This window comes from Erpetoichthys calabaricus, chromosome 17 (assembly GCF_900747795.2).
Source record: "Erpetoichthys calabaricus chromosome 17, fErpCal1.3, whole genome shotgun sequence".
Classification (NCBI taxonomy): Eukaryota; Metazoa; Chordata; class Cladistia; order Polypteriformes; family Polypteridae; genus Erpetoichthys; species Erpetoichthys calabaricus.
The window spans coordinates 95,452,890-95,473,341 of NC_041410.2; the positions used below are offsets into that span (position 1 = coordinate 95,452,890).

At 41.5% G+C, this 20,452-nt stretch overlaps 2 protein-coding genes across 4 annotated transcripts in view; both read left to right on the forward strand.

Annotated features, from left to right (window-relative positions):
• The window catches only part of rnf11a (ring finger protein 11a), a 628,093-nt gene that overhangs the window by 606,500 nt on the left and 1,141 nt on the right, over nucleotides 1–20,452 (forward strand). The window lies entirely within an intron of this gene.
• Nucleotides 1–20,452, forward strand: part of mast1a (microtubule associated serine/threonine kinase 1a) — a 103,576-nt gene that overhangs the window by 63,453 nt on the left and 19,671 nt on the right. For 2 of the 3 annotated variants that reach the window (XM_051920575.1, XM_051920574.1), the window contains 8 exons: nucleotides 4,195–4,270; nucleotides 7,732–7,752; nucleotides 9,238–9,316; nucleotides 10,739–10,899; nucleotides 12,077–12,152; nucleotides 16,193–16,402; nucleotides 17,010–17,111; nucleotides 17,916–18,048. In XM_051920575.1, the coding sequence (XP_051776535.1) occupies nucleotides 4,195–4,270; nucleotides 7,732–7,752; nucleotides 9,238–9,316; nucleotides 10,739–10,899; nucleotides 12,077–12,152; nucleotides 16,193–16,402; nucleotides 17,010–17,111; nucleotides 17,916–18,048 (858 nt within the window). The remainder of the gene's footprint in view (nucleotides 1–4,194; nucleotides 4,271–7,731; nucleotides 7,753–9,237; nucleotides 9,317–10,738; nucleotides 10,900–12,076; nucleotides 12,153–16,192; nucleotides 16,403–17,009; nucleotides 17,112–17,915; nucleotides 18,049–20,452) is intronic. The other variant, XM_051920576.1, reaches the window with a different exon arrangement.

Consider the following 20,452-nt stretch of genomic DNA (forward strand, 5'->3'; position numbering starts at 1 on the left):
GTCTTGTTGGAATATCCAACCCCTGCATAACTTCAACTTTGTGACTGATGCTTGAACATTATCCTGAAGAATTTGTCGATATTGGGTTGAATTCATCCGACCCTCGACTTTAACAAGGGCCCCAGTCCCTGAACTAGCCACACAGCATGATGGAACCTCCACCAAATTTGACAGTAGGTAGCAGGTGTTTTTCTTGGAATGCGGTGTTCTTCTTCCACCATGCAAAGCGCTTTTTGTTATGACCAAATAACTCAATTTGTCTCATCAGTCCAAAGCACTTTCTTCCAAAATGAATCTGGCTTGTCTAAATGAGCATTGGCATACAACAAGCGACTCTGTGGCGTGAGTGCAGAAAGGGCTTCTTTCTCATCACCCTGCCATACAGATGTTCTTTGTGCAAATTACGGTGAATTGTAGAACAATGTACAGATACACCATCTGCAGCAAGATGTTCTTGCAGGTCTTTGGAGGTGATCTGTGGGTTGTCTGTAACCATTCTCACAATCCTGTTCATATGCCGCTCCTGTATTTTTCTTAGCCTGCCAGACCTGCTGGGTTTAACAGCAACTGTGCCTGTGGCCTTCCATTTCCTGATTCCATTCCTTACTGTTGAAACTGACAGTTTAAACCTCTGAGATGGCTTTTTGTAGCCTTCCCCTAAACCATGAGACTCAACAGTCTTTGTTTTCAGATCTTTTGATAGTTGCTTTGAGGATCCCATGCTGTCACTCTTCAGAGAAGAGTCAAAGGGAAGGAAGCACAACTTGCAATTGACCACCTTAAATACCTTTATATCTCATGATTGGACACACCTGTCTATGAAAATCAAGGCTTAACGAGCTCATCCAACCAATTTGGTGTTGCAAGTAATCAGCATTGAGCAGTGACAGGCATTCAAATCAGCAAAATTACAAGGGGACCCACATTTGTGCACAGCCAGTTTTTCACATTTGATTTAATTTCATACAACTAAATACTGCTTCACTAAAAATCTTTGTTCGGAAAACACTGCAGTACTCAGATGTTCCTAGGAAATGAAAGACATACCACTGTTACCTTTTTTGTTGAAAGTAAATTATTATGCAGGCTGAGAGGGGTTCCCAAACTTTTGCATATGACTGTGTGTATGTGTGTATATATATATATATATATATATATATATATATATATATATATATATATATATATATAATTATAATATATATATATATATAAAATTGTAATATATATATATATATATATATATATATATATAATATATTTTTTATTGTTGGAGAACAGGGAGGTGAAGTGACCTGGTCTCTCTGTACATCTCAGACTACAAATCTACCACTAGGTCATGTCACTTGCAGAATTTGTTTTGATGATTCTGCACATATGGAGTGTATTGATAAGGGGGATGAGACAGAGGAGAGGAGTCAGGGGGAGAACTGTGTTTCTTGGTACAGAAAGAATTGTGTGCAACTTAACATCAGCAATGCCACAACGAGCCCCTTTCCCTCCCGAAACTTCAATGCCCGGCCAGCAAACTGCCATAATCTACATATACACAGTTCAGAGCCTGGGCACTTCTAACCCCCTCCATTCGGAACTGGATACCCATTATTCAATAAGCATTGTTTAGCACAATCTAAAAGCTTAATGATTTTTCCAGTCAATACTGTTAAAGACCTGGCACTGCAAAAAAAAAAAAGATGTGGATTATGAAATTACGCCAGGGCATGAGTGGGCATTTCCAGTTAATGAAAGGGATGTGTGGTCACTGATGCACGGGGGGAGGGGACTGCAGGCTAAGGCAATGTCTCACGTGTGAGCACACGGGCAGCCCTAATACACGGCTGCTCATCTGGCAAACAAAGCAGGAGCTGGGTGGCTGCCTCGAGCAGGTTACATCCCTCACCTGCGTACCACTCAGTTGGTTGGGCTCTGTCTTACGTGTTACTCAGTGCCGCTATAAGACAGGGAGGGACAGGGCAGTGGCTGGGGAAGCTCACTGAAGTGTAGTAGGGGGATTTGCCTGATGTTGTGACTCAGAGGGAGCCATGATCTTTAGCTGCACACCTTGTTTTAGGAAAATATCCAGCATCAATCAACATTTTAACGGAATGTGCACTGAAAGGCATTCTATAAGAACACTTCTCAAGGGTTTGATAGAAGTGGGTACATTCTAGCATCCGCATTCTTGCTGGTAACAGCTCAGCTCCTCCTCTGGGTTCTGACTAGGCCGCCCTTTGTGTGTCGCCTTCTTCTATGATGACCTGTCAGTATGGCTGTGCCCTGCCCTCTACGACACCTGCTGCACTAAAGTTAGATTTTAAGTGGCACCATGGAAGAACCATTCATCGTCCATTTGTAAACCTGCTTAGTGACTTCATAGTCACAGGGACAGAAGCCAGTCATGGCTTTAAACACCAGACAGGATGCCAGTCCATCACAGGGCACACTCATCCACACACCCATGCTCATTAACATACGGCAATTTAGTATGACACACACCTTTAGAGGGCTGCATGATGGTGCAATAACACCTTTGTTGCCTTGCAGTAAGGAGTCCCGGTTTTGCCACCCAATTGTTTCCTGCATGGAGTTTGCATGTTCTCCATTGCTCTAGTTTCCTCCCACAGTCCAAAGATATGCAGGTTAGGTGAGCTGGCACTGCTAAAATGGCCCTTGTGTGTGTGTGTGTGTGTGTGTGTGTGTGTGTGTATATGCATGTGTGTTCTTCCTGTTATGGAGTATCATCATCATCTAATTCTTCCACGTGAAGCCTGAAAACCATAAGGACTGATTTAGATCATTTATGTTTGGCAGAATGGGGGCTGGGTGGTCTCATGGCCTTGGAACCCCTATGCAGGCGCAAGTTTCAGTAACCTGACCCAAGGTCATATCAGGAGTGAGATGTTTGACTGAAATTAAAACTGGGTACCCAGTCTTCACCCATTCGCCCACAAAACAACTCTGAAGGGAACTTTGGGTGAAGTAGCTTCACTCGGGAGCACTGGGTAGTAGCATGAGGCTGAGCTGGGACTCAACTCCTCAACTTATAGCTGTATGGCACTTGGCCTACTTAAAGGGCAGTAAATAGGTGAAACAACTTGATTCAGAGATGTCCACACTTAAAATATTTAATGGAACTGGGAGCCTTATAGTTCTAGAACACTGTGCCATATGGTGTGTTTAAGAGCACTAGTGGATAAAAAGACTTGGCTCAGAGATGCCAGTGTATGCTGTAATTAAACTAGGAGTCTTAACATGTAGAACGCTGTGCCAAATGGTGTCTTTAAGGGCACTGGACTTGGCTCAGAGTTGATAATGCTTACTTGATTGTACTGAAGTGAACCTTGTAAGTTGTAAGTCGCTGTGCCACATGGTATCATTAAAAGCACTGAGCTGGGATCAGATATGCCAATGTGTTGTATATTGTAATTGATCTGGGAGCCTAATAGTCACAGTTACTTAAGCTACCGTGTCACAAAATATTTTTAAGGACACTGCAGAAGCTGGGCTCAGAAATGCTGGTGTATGCTGTACTTGAACTGGGCTGTGCTGCATGGTATGTTTAAGGATCGGAGGTCAGGCGACTTGGCTCAGAGATGACAGTGTGTGCTGTATTTGGTCTGAAAGTCTTGTAGTTGTGGTCAGGGTGCCACACATTTTTCCCTGAAGGTCATTACATGGTGAGCTGACTTGGCTCAAAGACTCACTTGGAGTCAGCATGTAAAAATAGGACTGGCACTGGCACCAGTGGCACAGGGTGGAGTAGAAGAAAACAAACTTAATTCTTAGTTTAGGTGAGAAAATGCAAGCCGTTATATTAAAAAAATACAAAGATTCAGTGAATCCCATTTGTGACCCAAGTTGGTTCACGACATGTCCTGCATGTAGACCCCTTTGATCTGTTAAATAACCAGACGTGTCCTGTAAAAGGTGAGTTTGGTAACAACCTTACAGGGTGTGTCTTTGAGAAGGACAGTTAAACAATCAAAGCTGAAAACACCAAAGCTTGACCAAGCAGGTAGAACAAGAAGGTAAATTCTAGAATGTCAAGTCTTTTTACCCTGTGCACAGACTTATCTGCCCAAAGTCTAATAAAGCATGGCGAGTTCTTTCACAGTGGCATTTGCACAGATTAGCTGGGCTGCTTTCATCTATGGCCTTTACTCTTATCTAATGGTCACTTGCTCTTTCTTGCAGGGAGCAGTCCGCTGGACAGTCCTCGCAACTTTTCACCCAGCGCTCCAGCTCATTTCTCCTTCGCCTCTTCCAGAAGGTAAGAAGTTTGCCCTATAGTACCTTGCCTTGCAGACTGTGACGGAACAGAGTGCCTGCATGTTAATGGCCCTCATAGTGTTGTTTTTTACTGTAACTCGTGACAAAGAAATGTTGTACAACAAACTGGATGAAAGTGAGACAACACTTTAGGTTGGTCACATTCCCAATTATAATACTTTGGGAGATTACTTTCTGTAATGCATATCAGATGTTTATATCTAAGAGCCCCAAACCCCAGACACAACTGGACCAAAGACAGTCACCGGTTCAAAAAGCTTGTTTATTTATCAAAATATTTTCTTGAGGACGTCACTTTCACACAACCACAAATTCTCCTTCCTTCAAACTCCCACTTTATGGGAGTTATGTGGAAATGCCCAAAAGTAAGGGATTCCTCACCCGGCAGCTCCCTTTGGCAGCAACTGAGGAATCCAGCGGGCCTGCCATGAGGTCTACGTGTCCCACACAGCCCTGTGGGTATCCAAAGGTGAGCCACACAGAGAAGCATAAGCACTATGGAGAAAACAAATGGCTTTGGGAGGAAGCCTCCCTCTGTCCATCCACTATTCTTGCCTCTCTGTGCACCCATCCAGACTGGGACGTCCATCTATACCTGGCATTGAGCCTGCTCTGGTATGGCCACCTGCCAGACAAGGGGTCATCATGCAACCTAGATGGAATGCCTGGCTATCCATTTACTCTGTCCTTTCATACAAGCCTCCTGGCTGTGAGAAAGGATGTTGAACCCCTGACTTCCATCCCTTATACTCATCCTTCTTCATGGACTCCTGGTTAGGTAAGGAAAAACCTGTCATCCCAGCCTGGATGTCACCCCATCCATGACACTATAAATCATTTTTGTATAGGTACTTTTGAAAGACATTTCAAATGTTACTTCAGGAAACCCCAGTTATTAACTGCCGCCACTAGAGGACACCATTGTCACCCCCCCACTTTCAATCAGAGAGAGAGAGAGGGAGGGAGGTTTGAGCATGTGCTGATGCAGCATAACAAACCACCTCCTTCCTATCTATCTATCTATCTATCTATCTATCTATCTATCTATCTATCTATCTATCTATCTATCTATCTATCTATTATATAGTGCCTTTCACCTATCTATCTATCTATCTATCTATCTATCTATCTATCTATCTATCTATCTATCTATCTATCTATCTATTTCTTAGCCATAGATCATAGTTGTAACTGCTGGTTTAGCCAGTTTCTTAACCAAAAATCTCACAATATGTACACATATCATTTATAAAAATATTTTTGTTGCCTGTTAATTTGCATCCAGCCCTGCAAGCAGGTCCTCCAACTTACAGGGAAAACTTGGGGGTTGGTGGCAGGACTGGCACTCCAGCCACTGTAAAAAAAACCTCACACTGTTCCACTCTATCTGCACTAGTGTGGTGCTCAGGTGTCAGTCAATGATTAAAATATTAAAGATAAAACTGCATACATAGAATTAATAACAATACAAAAACAAAAGTGGATATAAACCTTTATTTTTTCAATGAAAAAACAGTGCGGAAATACAGAATGGATTAAAATTATTATTGAAATAGTCATGCTGAGTCTGTATTTACTTGTATGCAAATATGCCTTGAGATTTTTGAGGTAAGCAAGAAAGATGCAAGACGAGGTCATTCATGGCAACATGTAGTGAGCACCATCCTTAAACATAACATGGATCACTATAAGAGTAGTGAAGTCAAGATAAGTATCTCAGTCCAAGTGAACATCTTTATATAGCACCTTACAACTAAGCGGTTGCCAGGTTGAACCACTGTACACAGAAACTACAGGAATACCTAAAAGAGGAGCACAGATATATTATGTTCACCATCTAGATTACATAGTCCAGTAATGCTTTTTCAAGTTGTGCAGCACCTTTCTTGTGATAATCAGACTGTACCAATGAACACCAGCAATGAACGTTTGCCAACTGGGTGGCTTCGGGACAGATCTGTCTGAGTGTCCTCGAGTGGCCCAGCCAAAGCCCAGACTTAAACACCACAGAACACGTGAGGAGAGACCATGAGATGGCAGTACACATACACTTCCCCACCAATCTAATGGAGCCTGAGAGGACCTGCCAGGAAGAATGGGATGAACTGCCCAAATACAGGCGTGCAAAGCTTGTAGAGACATACCCAAGAAGATTCAAAGCTAGAATTGCTGTCGGAGGGGCTTCTACAAAGTACTGAAATACTTCTATGAGAGATTTCAGTTATTGCTTTTCAATAAATTTGCAAACCTTTCTGAAAAGATGTTTTTAATTTGTCATTGTTAATTACTGAGTATGGATTAATGTGCAAAATGCCATTATGTATTCTTTTAAAATTAAATCTGTAACACAATGAAGTGTGTAGAAGGTAAAAGGGTCACTATAGTTACTATATTTTTGCTTTATATAGCACCTTTCATTGCAGTCCATCATTCATATGGGAATTGGACTCATTTTCTTATAAGAGGCAATCAGGCAATTGAAGCAAAAACCCATTGTGGGAAATATCAGCAATGACCATCTGGCTATTTAAAAGCTCAAGGCACTTTACCATGATGGCCGATCTTAAAAAGGAACTCAATAAATAATTCATTGTGGGTGATGTGAACAAATGCTGATTTCTGTTTGGTGCCTTTCATCTGTTCACCAACGCTCACTTATCTGATGTCAGCAGACCCAAAAAGGGTACACTTTTACTTTACATAGTGCCCTTCAGTGTGAGTACCATCACAAGAAGCCTATGAAGGTCTGTATTGCTTCAGCAACTGGTTCAAATGCTCCATGATGAGCACCATTCTCAAGTGATCCCAAGTAAATTTATTCCTCAAGCCTGGCCTGTGCCCACTGTGCCTTAAATTATGACATTGCGACCCAACGTATCCCTTTGGTCAGCAGCTTCAATGCTGGCCTCCCCAGTACCTGCCACACTGGATCTCCTTGAAAATGTGAAGTCAGGTCTGCAGCCTCTGTGGTGCTGGAGAATTAGTTGCCACCATGTGGACAGTGGCAGCATTATTATAACTTTCATTAATACATGTTAGCCAAAGTCCCCAAGATAGCTTGATCTCAGCATCATAAGCCATTTGATTTCTGTGAAGATTTAATGCCAGCAGCTCCCATTTTCCTTAAAAAAAGTCAGTGGTGCTACATTTCAAAATAAGCTTTTCGTCCAAATGGTCAGATCAATTCAAAACCTTTTATCAGTCTGGCGCTGCCCACTGATGCCAAAAAAACCCAAAAATGACATCCAAGTGACAGGATTTGAAAGGGTTGCCGAGGACAAGTTATGCTTTTAATGTCAGACTAGGAGCAGTGTCTGCCTCTGGCAAGCCGTTTGTCATTGTTGCCCACCGCCTGATGCCGCCCATGGGGACTGATGTGGAGAGACGGGTTTGAGTTTTTCTTTCTGCTATAATGATGTCCTGCATTTCTCCCTTGTGCAGCCATGGGCACAGAACTGACAGGTAATGTTGACTGTCCTGCAGCTGTCACCTACTTGTTTCTGTCTTCATAGAAGGATGAATTGTGTGCGCTGCTTTGCTGTTTTCCCTGAATTTTGTCTTTTTCTTTGCCCAGTGGTGTTTCTGTGTGAGGCCGTACAGCTTTTGTGATTTGAATGACCTGTACATGAACGTGGCGCCTGTTTGTCCCTTTGTGTGCCGCCTGATTAATTAGTGAAAAACACAAGTGCTTTGGCTTGTATAGCACTTTTCGCTTGCGACACATCTTCCATTTATTAATTTTTTACTTCCTATTTGTATTCTTTTTAAGAAATATAGTAACAGCATTTTAGGTTCCAAGTCCTGGTAAATTCCCAGTCATTTGGGGGCATTCTGTAAAAGTCCAGAGTTATGATGCCTTATAGTGGCCCCTACAGGACATTAGAGCATAAAACATTTGCCAAACAAGAGGTGGCCATTGAGTCCATCTGAGGTGGGTCTAACTGCAGCCTGCAATACCTATGATGTAGCTCAGGAAATGCCCACAACATCAGTCACAAATGCCATTTGAGTCAGATGACCCTTCCACAACCCTAACCCTAGTCACAGTATAACAGGGTCCTAATTATAACTGTAGTGTAATGCGTGACGGGCGTTGAGAGCAAGTTGTGATGTTGGGGCATTATGTTACTGACCACATAGGCACTGCGGTCTGCAATTACACTCTGTTGGTTCATCCGGCTTGTTGTCCCAGCATTTTATCTGGATACTTAATAAAAACACAATTTTAAACATGAGGTCATTTGCTGTCAGCAGGATCCCTGCCAGGTCTGCCTAATTATTTTACATTATCTGTTTGGAACCTTCTGACAAGAGAAGAGATCAAAACAGTGGAAAAAAGGGCCAAAATGTAGGCAGGAATTGTAGAAACAAAACAATGAAGCCAAACAAACTCAAAGTCATCACACAATGAAAAGCCAGAAACTGCAACTCTACTTTAAATTAACTTGTCCAAGAGGCTAACTTTATCTCACCAGCATGTCTTCTTTTACTGAGCAATCAGCTTGTCATAACAGTATGGTTTGACATGAAGAAAGCACAAAACAAAAACAAAACAAATACATTAATAAATAAAGCCAAGCTTTTCTTTAAATTCCTCACAGTCATTTCTTTTGAAGCCTCCCTGCCGTAAATGACAATTTCTGTGACCTCTGACACTCCATGTAGGAGCAGGATGAGAAGAACTTGACTTTGTGCCATTTATTTTAGTGGTTTTGCTTCTGTTGCCTAAAATGGATGTGCCTATCATCTATGGAATGGCTCAGACCCCTGAACCACCTGAACCCACCTTACCACTCTTGGGGTCCTCTTTGGAATGCTTACTCAGATGCCTCACCCTACCTGTGTGATGACAGTGAGGTGGTCAGGCGGGTGTTGTCAGAGGGAGGGCAGTCGTGCTGGGCTCTCTGCTGCACATTCTGCTTATGGCTCTGTGTTTTTGCATTGCAGGGCAGACGGCCGACGCTGGTCACTGGCCTCCTTGCCTTCTTCAGGATATGGAACCAACACTCCGAGCTCTACTGTGTCTGTAAGTAGCACATATGACTTAGAGAAGTGTAAATATTGGGTGGAAATAAAGATACCATCTCTCTTACCCATTGGTCCTCAGTTGGCATCTTTTGACAATTAACGCCATGATGAATACAGCACATTTCACAGTACTTTATATAGTAAGGTGTTTCTCTTCATTGCTCTAGTCACATGAATTATGAGGGATGTTAAATGATCAGACTTTATTTATTTAAGCACCTTTTGTAACAACTACCATTATAAAGCACTTTACACAATCAGTCAGTGCACAGTAATGCTGCCTCACAGATCCCACGTCCTAGATTCAAATTGCCCATTTATTTCTGCCCAGCACTAGTCCTTCATATACACTAAGTCATTCAGGGCCAATGTAGTGTTGTCACCTCCTTACATTTTTATGTAACAGGACAAAAATGCCTGGGGACTCTGGGAGAACATTCAAGTTTCTCCCGGCCAGTGCCTAGCCCCAGGATTTTTGAAGCTGTGTGGCACCAATGCTAATGGCTGCTCTACTATGCCGCCCCACTTTCCAGGTTATTGTTCCTATTTTTTTTATAATGTACTTGATGATCTCCATAACATGCACTTGAGTTCTCCTGTGCTTCTATGGATTTATCGATTATACTGCACGTTGTTTCTTTCTATTGTAGAATTACAGGATGTACTAAACAGAGCATCACAAGGTCACCCTACGGCAGAAAGGCTATAAAGTGTACAACTGCTCACTCAGGGTGGGGTCTGCTCATTTAAAAAGTGAGACCTGTGCTGGCCTGTCAAGTTTCCTCATTTTCCTTTGTGGTTGAGCTGTTGCTGCTCTAGCACATAAATGTTATGTATTGACTTGTGGCAAAGTGGCACCCTCTAATAGTGCCACATTTAAAATCACTGAGCTCTTCAGTACGATCCATTCTATTGCAGATGTTTGTCAATGGAGAATGCATGGCTATATACAAATGTTAACAATAAAACACCTGAACTCATTCATTTGGAGGGGTCTCCAGCAACTTTTGGTCACATAGCGTAAATAGACATCTGGATTTTAGACATTACTGGTGACTGTGGGCGGGGCTCTAGGTCATCTTGGTCCAACAGAGGGACCACCTTGCTGGACAATGGGATTGCTGGGTGATACACAAATGAAAAGACCTTTCCTGTCTTTATGTAGTGCTGGTTCCAGGACCTAATAAGTCACTCATGTGACAGTATTGACCCTATACATTTAAAAGGCTTTTATTTGAAGGCAACACACAGCAGAAGCCAATGAATCTGCTGGAGAGTGCATCCACTGAGCCGCAGCCACAGAGTCACAGTTTAGTAAGCTGCAGAGGCACTACTACAACCATTGCCCAGCTCCTCACACAGACCACCATGCTCTTACTTGGGGTCTCCTCACCTTCTGCTGTACTCATTCTCTCTGCAGTCATCCTGCTCCTCACAAGAAAAGCTTCATCAGCTTCCCTTCCAGCCCACCATGGATGAGCTGCACTTCTTGTCCAAGCACTTTGGCAGCAGCGAGAGCATCACGGATGATGATGGAGGCCGAAGGTCACCTGCTGTGCGGCCCCGCTCAAGAAGCCTCAGGTTAGTGTCCAGTCCAAAGATCTTTACCTGCCCTCAGAACTCTGGTGTTGGGGTGTTGAATTTGCACATGTTGACATGGAATAAGAGCTTAACTTATGGCCTGTCCTATCACCAGGGGCTTTATGCAGTATTTAACATTCATATTAAATAGCTCCTTTTAGACTGTCACAAACAGCTAATTGAATTGTTCATTTTATAAATCGACTGCTGCATCATAAAGCTTTATAAGGTAATTCATCATATGCTACAATTTAGTCAAGCTACATGATAAAAAAATCCTTATAAATTATTCAGTCTGTATTTATATAGTATCCTTCATGACATTATCTGTTACCTACCCTGTGTTATTTGTAGTGTTGGCTAATGTGTTTTCATTAAGAATGGATGTAACAAAATGTATGATACAAATGGGCTGTAACAGGGACAACACTGAACAGCGGCAAACAATATTAAAAAATCTAAAGTTACTTTAATTGCATAATCCACAGGCCAGTTTCAGTGTTACGCTCATAAAATTTAAAACACATGTAAAAACTCCCAGAAAATGAGAGTAGTGCATGAAGGTGAAGTGTGTGCAAGCAGATTCAACCTTTTAAACTGAAGACCCGCCTCACTCGTCATTCACTGGTCAAAAGCTCTGTCTTCAATTTAGGTGCTCAAATACGCTTGAATACAGTATAGCATTGTCTCCCTACTGGTCCCTATTAAGGCAGATTTCTATCAAAAAATTTTATCAATGAAAGTGTGAGATTAAAAATGTTTCTCTGCCATCACTACAAACAACACGGGGTAAGTATCAGATAATAAGCTAATTTGGGTGGAGTATTCCACATTTGTAAAATATCCCTGTATGGATGTGTGCATGATAGTGATCTGTAATGGACTGGCATCCCATCCAGAGTTGGTTCTTACCTTGTGGTTGATGCCATTTGAATGGTCTCTGTAACCTAGAAATGCATCCATCTGATTCAATAATGAATGAATGGATTATCTTCGCCTGCCTGAGTCCAACTGCTATGAGAAGACGACAAAAGTGGAATCTGCACATCCTCATTATGGAGGCCTTTTTAGAGCTCACGGTGTAAAAGGCAATTGTTACTTTAAGGTGATGTCAGGTGGACTGTTCTGCTTCTTTTCTTTGCGACTTTATTTTGTTTTCTCCACTCTCTCTTTCCAGCCCCGGCCGCTCACCATCCTGCTATGACAATGAGATAGTAATGATGAATCATGTGTACAAGGAGCGCTTTCCAAAGGTAACCTCTCAGTCTTTACTTCACATTCAGGGAAATTTTATTTTACATATCATATTCCACAGCTCTTTACACGAAACAATAATGTTCTTTCTATATTTGTACCAGTCAGCATTCGTATGTGCAGTAATTATTACTTGGGGGACGCTGAGAACCAGAACCTTCTGTTTTACTGTATAAAGCCTTGGCCACTAGGGGGCACTCTGGCACCTTGTAAATGTACCCCAGTTTTGCTGCTTCTGCCCTATAATATGGGGCATCTGAAAGCGACTTTCTTCAACAGGAGTATCCCATTTATGTAATCTTAAATTTCTTAAATCCTACCAAGTTGTATGACTCATTCAGATTCACAAAACCAAACAAGCTTCATTTTACATTGCATCTTTCATCAAACTATAACCAGGTATTTGTCATTCAGGTAGCTTAAGAAACTCAACTGGCTAAATGAATGTCTTTATACTGATGGTGCCAGTAACACAAAGCACAAGATATGAAAGATGTGATGTATTTTGCTAAAGATTACAATACCGGCTTGATTTTGAGTTGGAACACCTGCAAAGGATTTCTTAATCTTCATTTTGTATAATGCCTTTCTTCAGAATAAAGTGGTAATAGAGTGTACAGTTCAAGCACAAATTACATATCTCTTAACCAGGTTATCTTTTTTTATATACAGTACAGTAGCACCTTTCACCAACCTGAAAATATGAAGGATTATTTTGGATAAAAATAAACATACAAATAAATAAAAGTACAGTTAAATATGACAATAAATAAATAATAAAAACACGAAATGTGAATCTAAGTGGTTAAAGGTGTCATGAGATATATTTTTGTGCCTTATTTCTTTATGTATTTACTTAATTCTTTTGCAACTTCTTGACTTCAGTGACACTGTACACAATGTGAAATAAGCGCTAAAGCTAAGCTGTCACTTTCACTCATCACAGTTGGGTGGGCGGGTTCTAACTAGTACTGTTTTTTTGATTGGCGAGTCATCGGTAGAGTGGACGTGAACCACTGGACATCAATGGTCACACACAGCAGACTCCTAACGATGAATTCAGAGTTTCTTGAATTAAAGAAGCTGCTCTGCACAGTCAAGTTGTATCCAACGCACACAGTCACAGCTCTGAGCATGAGTTTGATCCTCAGGATTTCCAAGTCATGCAAAGCACATACGTCCACTCAGTGGACAATTCACCAGTCAAAACACAGAGCTAGCTAGAGCTCACCCTCTCAAGTTTAACGAGTGAAAGTGACAGTTTTCATTTCAGAGCATATTTCATGTTGTAAGTGGTGCCACTGAAATGAAGAATTCATTACACATATACATAAAGAAATAAGAAAAAAAAAATTTTGTGACACATTTAATTATTTATACTCACATTTCATGTTGGTATTATTTATTGTCACATTTCATGGTCCTTTTATTTATTTGCATACTTATTTACTTATTCCTCCAAATGTAAAAGGGTCATTTATTCTGTATTTGATATAGTGCCTTTCACTCTAAGAGCAGAATATACAAATGAGGAACAGACAAAGCTGTATAACTGAGTAAGAGTTGCACAATCAACAAGCACAGTATATATTTTATACTAGCAGCGTTACACGGGGTTGTGGAACCAACTACATTTCAGAACTAAACAACGTCTGTGGTCTTCCGCAGTACAGTTTTGTGCAACATTTGGTGCGGGTTTGCATACCAAGAAAAATACAAGCAGGGGTACCTGGGGCTGCCTTGTGGTAGGAGAAGTGACTAAATTATGGAATGAAACATAGCCTGTGGTCTTCCTCAGTACAAATCTATGCACACACAGCCTCCAGTCTTCGTCTGTACAAATTAAGAATCTGTACAAAATTTTTTCAGACACAGATTCAACAGTATGGATTTGCATACTGGACAAACACACACAAGCAGACATTCAGCTTTATGTTTCACATAGCGCCTTTCACTGACGTCTAATGATATCAGGTTACACATTTTTAATGTAAGAACGAACGAGCTGACATCATCTTCTAGATGTGTCCAGTACTTCAAAGCATATGATGTGAACAGTACGGTACATTTAGCATTAGCTTACATTTTGCTAGGCTTTGAAAGTTAAATGACCAGCATTGTGTTATTTGTCCTGAATACAGTGCCTTTCATCATTGGAACAATAGCAGAATGACTTACGGTTTAAGCAAAGACAAGTTATATAACTTGCTAAGATTTACACAATCAACAAGTTAATGAAATATGGTGCCTCTCATCAAATGGTAATCACGCCAAGTCACATAATTGCTATGCAGTGTTTTAACAAACCAAATGACCAATTGACACAGATGATAATTCTTTTTTTTTTAAAGTAGCCAATATCTCAAAGTACAGGGTGAGTCAAAATTATGTTAACATTTGAATGGCAGAAACAACGTATTCATAAAACATATTTCATATGTGCAGCATGATTTACAGGAATGTCTCAATCTGTTCGCCATCATGTTTAACACATTTACCATATGTGGCACATAAATTGTCCACAAAAATTGTATATAAGTATATACATAGCAGTATCATTATTGTTAACATAATTTTGACTCACCCTGTACATTATATAAACAATATGGTGCATTTTCCATCAGATTAGAGTCATGCTGTGCACAGCGTCTTTTGTCCGTGTAGGAACGGTAACTGTACGTACAGTTGAAGTAAAGACAAGCTCATTTGGTAGTGTTCATTCAGTCTTTATGCCTTTCACCAAGCTGTAGTTATACAGTATGTAGTAGTACTAACAGGTAAAACAGCTTGCTTAGTGGAGTTATGGTAGCACCTTAGCCTGGGACCCCTAAGTGGTCTTTGCCGTACCTTTCCTATCAGTCATTTCCCTTTCCTTCACATAGCACTTGTCGTAAATTACACAATTATAATTCCCTTCTGCAAACACAAAAGAACATACCAGAGAGCAGCACAAGATCACATACTGGCTTTTAGACGGGATCCCCAACAGTCAGAGGGGTGCCACCAGCCAGAAGCCCTTTGCACCAAACTGATAAGCAGTCAGTGGGTCAGAGTGTGCTCATGAGCATCAGATGGCATCTTCTCTCTGTTTTCTCGCAAACAAACTCACAAACCCAGGCGCATTTACCAAGATTAATGACAAGGGGGTCAAACTCTGGTCCTATAGGGCCACAGTGGCTGCATGTTTTCCTTCAGGCCACTTTCTTCATTAGCAATCAAGAACTAATGATAATGGAGAGTGCTGCGTCACCTTGATTTTAAATGAGTTGCATTTTAAATGTTTTGTTTTTAATGTACTTAGCAGCCAAAAATAATGGGGGGCAATGCAAGCCAACAGATGACACTGCTAACTAAGGTTCTCATTGGCACCTGTGTCTTTTCTTACAATTTCTGTCACAATAAAATATTTAAGAAAAAGAATTGTCAAGGTCTGGGAAAAACGCATCTGCTGTGGTCCACAAAACATTTGGATGTTGACCGCATGAAAAAGGAAAACCAACAGTTTTGGAAATGTCAGCCATGACAGAATCAGAGAAGTAATAAGCCAAAAAAAGTACATAAACGTGTTTCATTAAGAGCTAAATAGAAATCGGTTGGAGCAAAAATGGTGGCACTCGAGATTGTATGAGACCCCTGTGTTTGCTGGTCATCACTTTGCATCTCATTGTTTGCCTACTGGTAAAGAAAAAAAGTAACAAATAAGAAGTCTGGATTTTGGAAAGCATGTCCATTAAAATTAAGGCAAAATGTTTCTGTTCCTTTAGTAGCAACAACTGGTTACTAATTAAGAAAGTGGCTATGCACTGCGGCCCTCCAAGATCTGAATTTGACACCCCAAAAACAAAGGCACTAACAGCCTTAAATGTAGAACAGAAGACTTCCTGAATGAGGTGTGACATCCCAAGCAGGGGCACAACCATAAGGCCTCCTAGATTTTACTCTGAACTTTGTACTTAACAGTATAGAACAACAACAGACTGACCACTAGAGAGAGAGATCTGTATGGCGGCCATAAATATCTCGTCCTGTGCTTTCCTAGGCAACAGCACAGATGGAGGAACGTCTGTCTGACTTCATCTCATCATTCTCTCCGGAGAGTGTCCTTCCTCTGGCTGATGGAGTCCTCAGCTTCATTCATCACCAGATTGTGGAGCTCGCGAGGGACTGCCTGGACAAGTCTCGTGAGGGAGTGGTCAGCACTGTCTACTTCTTGGAGCTGCAGGAGAACCTCGAGAAACTCTTGCGAAATGTAAGTGCGCCTCTGCTTGGCCGGTGTATTTCTATTTTACACACACTATGTTCATAGTTACTCTTTGTGTTATCATTCACCTTAGTGGTCCTTCTGCTCCATAATGTAAGCTGTCTATAATAATGTACAATAATGACTGTACATAACTGATAAATTCTTGTACGTCATTCTGAAGGTCTTAATAACCTATCACTCTGTATGTCAATGCATTCTTCTACTCACAAGTTCTTCTGCTTGTTCTTCCAGCTCATATGTCTCTTTCTAATTAGCTTGGAGGATCCAGCACTCAACAATTACTTTACATTATTTAAAAGGACTGTATCCATAGATTTACACTGTCTGGGTATTGTTTCTTAAGAGATGAGGATGTTACTTATTGAATGGATTGATGCTTCCTCTCCATAAGTGCTTGTGTCTATCAAAAAGTGGAAACTGCTGTTCAACAAGGAATTTTAAGAAGTATCTGGATGAGACACTGGAACAGCTTAGCTATAAGCTAAACAAACAAGCTTGATGGCCGCCTCTGGCCTCATATTTCAATGAGTTGCATCTTGTCAGGTTTAAAATGTCTCCTTCCTAATAGGATCTTCCTCTTCTCTCACTTTAGGCATTTGAGCGCTCCGAGAGCTCTGAAGTGGCCTTTGTCACTCAGCTGGTGAAGAAGCTACTCATCATCATCTCCCGGCCGGCTCGATTGCTTGAGTGTCTGGTAAGCAACTTATCTTGAATTTATGATGGCCCACTGCTTGGATCTTATCTTTAGATAGCTGCCGGGCTCCCTAATTCTTTGAAGACCTGAGGTAGGATGATGTGCAGGCATCCAGCAAAACTGAATTAAAATAAAACACAAGTACGCTCAGCACCTCAGCTCCACTTAATGCACATACCAAAAGGACTAGTAATGGTGCACTCGATTCTCGAGGTAGCAGGTGAAATATTAATGACCTTAAGCAGGTCACTTTACCTGTCTACCATCTAATTAGAATGTCCTATTCTGGTGGAGTGTTTTTCTGTTGATAATGAAACACTGACCAATCCTTTTGGTGCAAACATGACAGCTCTAAAATCAAATTTTACTCTCAACCAGGGCTACTACACCAACTGTCTAATTTTGATATAGACAGTATATTACTCAGCAAGCTTCTGTATCCCATTAAAGGGATGCAGAAATTGTCACCTGTGTCACTCCCTGTATGCTGCATGCTCCTTCTGCCGAGTTTCAGTACATGCTCCCATCACTAGGCTCTCCTGTCATTTTTAGGATAGGACAAATGTCTGGTGTCTTAAAAGGACAAATGCCCAGTTTGTGTTACTGGCCTATAGTGGTGTATCCCCAAAAGTATTGAAATCCCCAAGTCCATCTTCAGCACGGCCATTCTTCCTTGTAATCTGCCAGTTATTAATGGAGTCCCTAGTAAAGTCTGCTGGAAATCTACATTATCAGTAACCTCTAAGCCATCGACTCTTAGATTGCATGGTCAAGGACTTTCTGACCTAGTCTTATATTTGCTAGGAGTTTAATCCTGAGGAGTTCTACCACCTTCTGGAAGCAGCCGAGGACCATGCCAAAGAGGGTCACCTTGTGAAGACAGACATCCCACGATATATCATTAGCCAGTTGGGCCTGACACGAGACCTCCTGGAGGGTGAGCACTACTCTTATTTTTCTCTCAAGAAATTTTACAATCTGCTTGACGAACCGTCCCATTTGGAGAAAATCCCCATTTCTTAATAAGTCTAGACACACTTCCAGCAGAACTGTTTATTAGTGAAACTGGCCCACCTGAAGTCAAGTGTCGAGGGGCTTAGTTGAAGAGCAGGGTTTCAGACATATAATACAGTACAAGGCAGTACACATTTATTTGAATTTTTTGCAATTACTTTTCATGTGAGAAATAAAAAATCAAAATAAGAGGAGGCCTTCACAATCCTATTACTCTGCACAGGCTTATTCTACAAAAATGAACAGGCTTTATAACTCTAATAAGATTATTTAAAATGAAATGCAGATTGGAACATGGCTGCATCTGTGGCAAGTCAAGTCAAGTCAAGTTGGGGAGCATGCACTGGTACAGTGTGTTGTCGCACCCACCACACGACGAAACAACTCGGGATCCCGGTTTGCAACCCCCCAGGCAGACACACAGTCCAGTCCCACCCTCTGGAAATGTCTCTCTATCTGTCGCAGCCAGGTGTTACGTGGGCGACCCCTTAGCCTGGTCCAGCCACTCAGGTCCCCAACAATGAGGATATTATGAGCCGAGTCACCCTCGGGGAAACGCACCACATGGCCGTAGTGCCGTAGCTAACGCTCCCTCACAATGCAGATAATGTGCCTCATTCGGGACTCCATGAGCAACCGCTCATTCGACACAAAGTCAAACCAATGGTACCCAAGGATTCTCCAAAGAGACACAGTACCAAAGGAGTCCAGTCTTCGTCTCATCAGGTCACTGGATAGCGTCCATGTCTCGCAACCATATAGCAAGACAGGAAGCACCAGGACTCTAAAGACTTGGACCTTCATCCTTTTGCATAGATATCAGGAGCGCCACACACCCCTTTCCAGTGACCTCATGACCCCCCCATGCTCTCCCAATCCATCTACTGACTTCACAGGAAGAGTCACCAGAGACATGAATGTCACTGCCGAGGTAAGTAAACCTCTCAACAAGATCGACACTCTCTCTGCAAACAGACACACTGCTGATGGCCGTGCCCAAGAGGTCATTAAAGGCCTGGCTGTGGCACATTTTGAAATACCTAATAGTGATTTAAAGATACCATTCAAACATCTTAAAGCCTGAAATCAATTTTATAATGTCAATATAGATTTATTACTGCTTGACTTATTTTTTAATCTTTATATGTAAAATGCTAAGAACTGTATGCCCATTGGGCACTGAACCTTGATCTTGGTCTTAATCAAGGGCTTGTGACGTGATACACATAACACGACCCAAGAACTGGAGATGTGGGCTACATCACCCACATAATTAGACTTTGGATTCTTCTAATGGCAAGAGGTGGCATGGCCATGCATCCTGGCTGACAAGGAAAGAACAGTGGTATGGGTACATAGCATTGCTGACTGGAAGAAAACTATGGCGACCTCTGCTGACAATCAAGCACATTTCGTTTTTAGTGTAAATGCAAGTCATACACTCCAAGCGTAACAGAAAGTCATACATGACCAAACAATTGGAGGTGTGGGCTTCCTCCATCACGTTATTGAGCTTCAGGCCCTTCTTACGGCAAGTGACAAAGAACAGGGAGGCAAACACATGGCATGTCTGACAGGAAAAGAACTGCAGCAACATCTGATGACAGTAAGGCACATCAAACTGGCCGCCTGTGAGAGTGCAAATCATACACTCTGAACGCAACAGACAATTGTACACACAGTAAGGGGATGACAATGATGTCAACATGACCTGGGGTGCTATGTTTTGTGAGAAGCACATGAACCACCATTATTCAATATAATATAACATAATATAATATAATATAATGAACATTCAGCACCCATACCCAATCTGTGCAGACTTTGCATGTTCTCCCTATGTCAGTATGGGTTTTCCACTAAGCACTTGTGTTTTCCTTCCAGATCCCCAAAGATGTGCTGGTGATTCCATATTGGCCCCTGTGTGATTGTGTTTGTGTTCAAGAGCAGGTCCTATGATAAGCTTGCAGCCCATCTATGTCTGTTTCCTGCTTTGCGTTCAGTGCTGTTTGAATAAGTTTTTGGCTCTCCTGCTACTCTGAATTGGATTAAGTAGGAGTATTACACTGATAACCACTGATTCCTACCTTACATCTAATGTTACCTGGACCAGCACTGGCTACCTCCTATCCGACACTGGACAAGTGTTTGAAAGTGTATAATATAATATAATATAATATAATATAATATAATATAATATAATATAATATAATATAATACCAGTAATGGCGCACTGCACGATTACATGCAGTGAATACACTTGGCTTGAGCATTTATAGTTTTCATATTCTTTCTCTGTACATTTAGCATTCGTGTGCTCAGAGGTA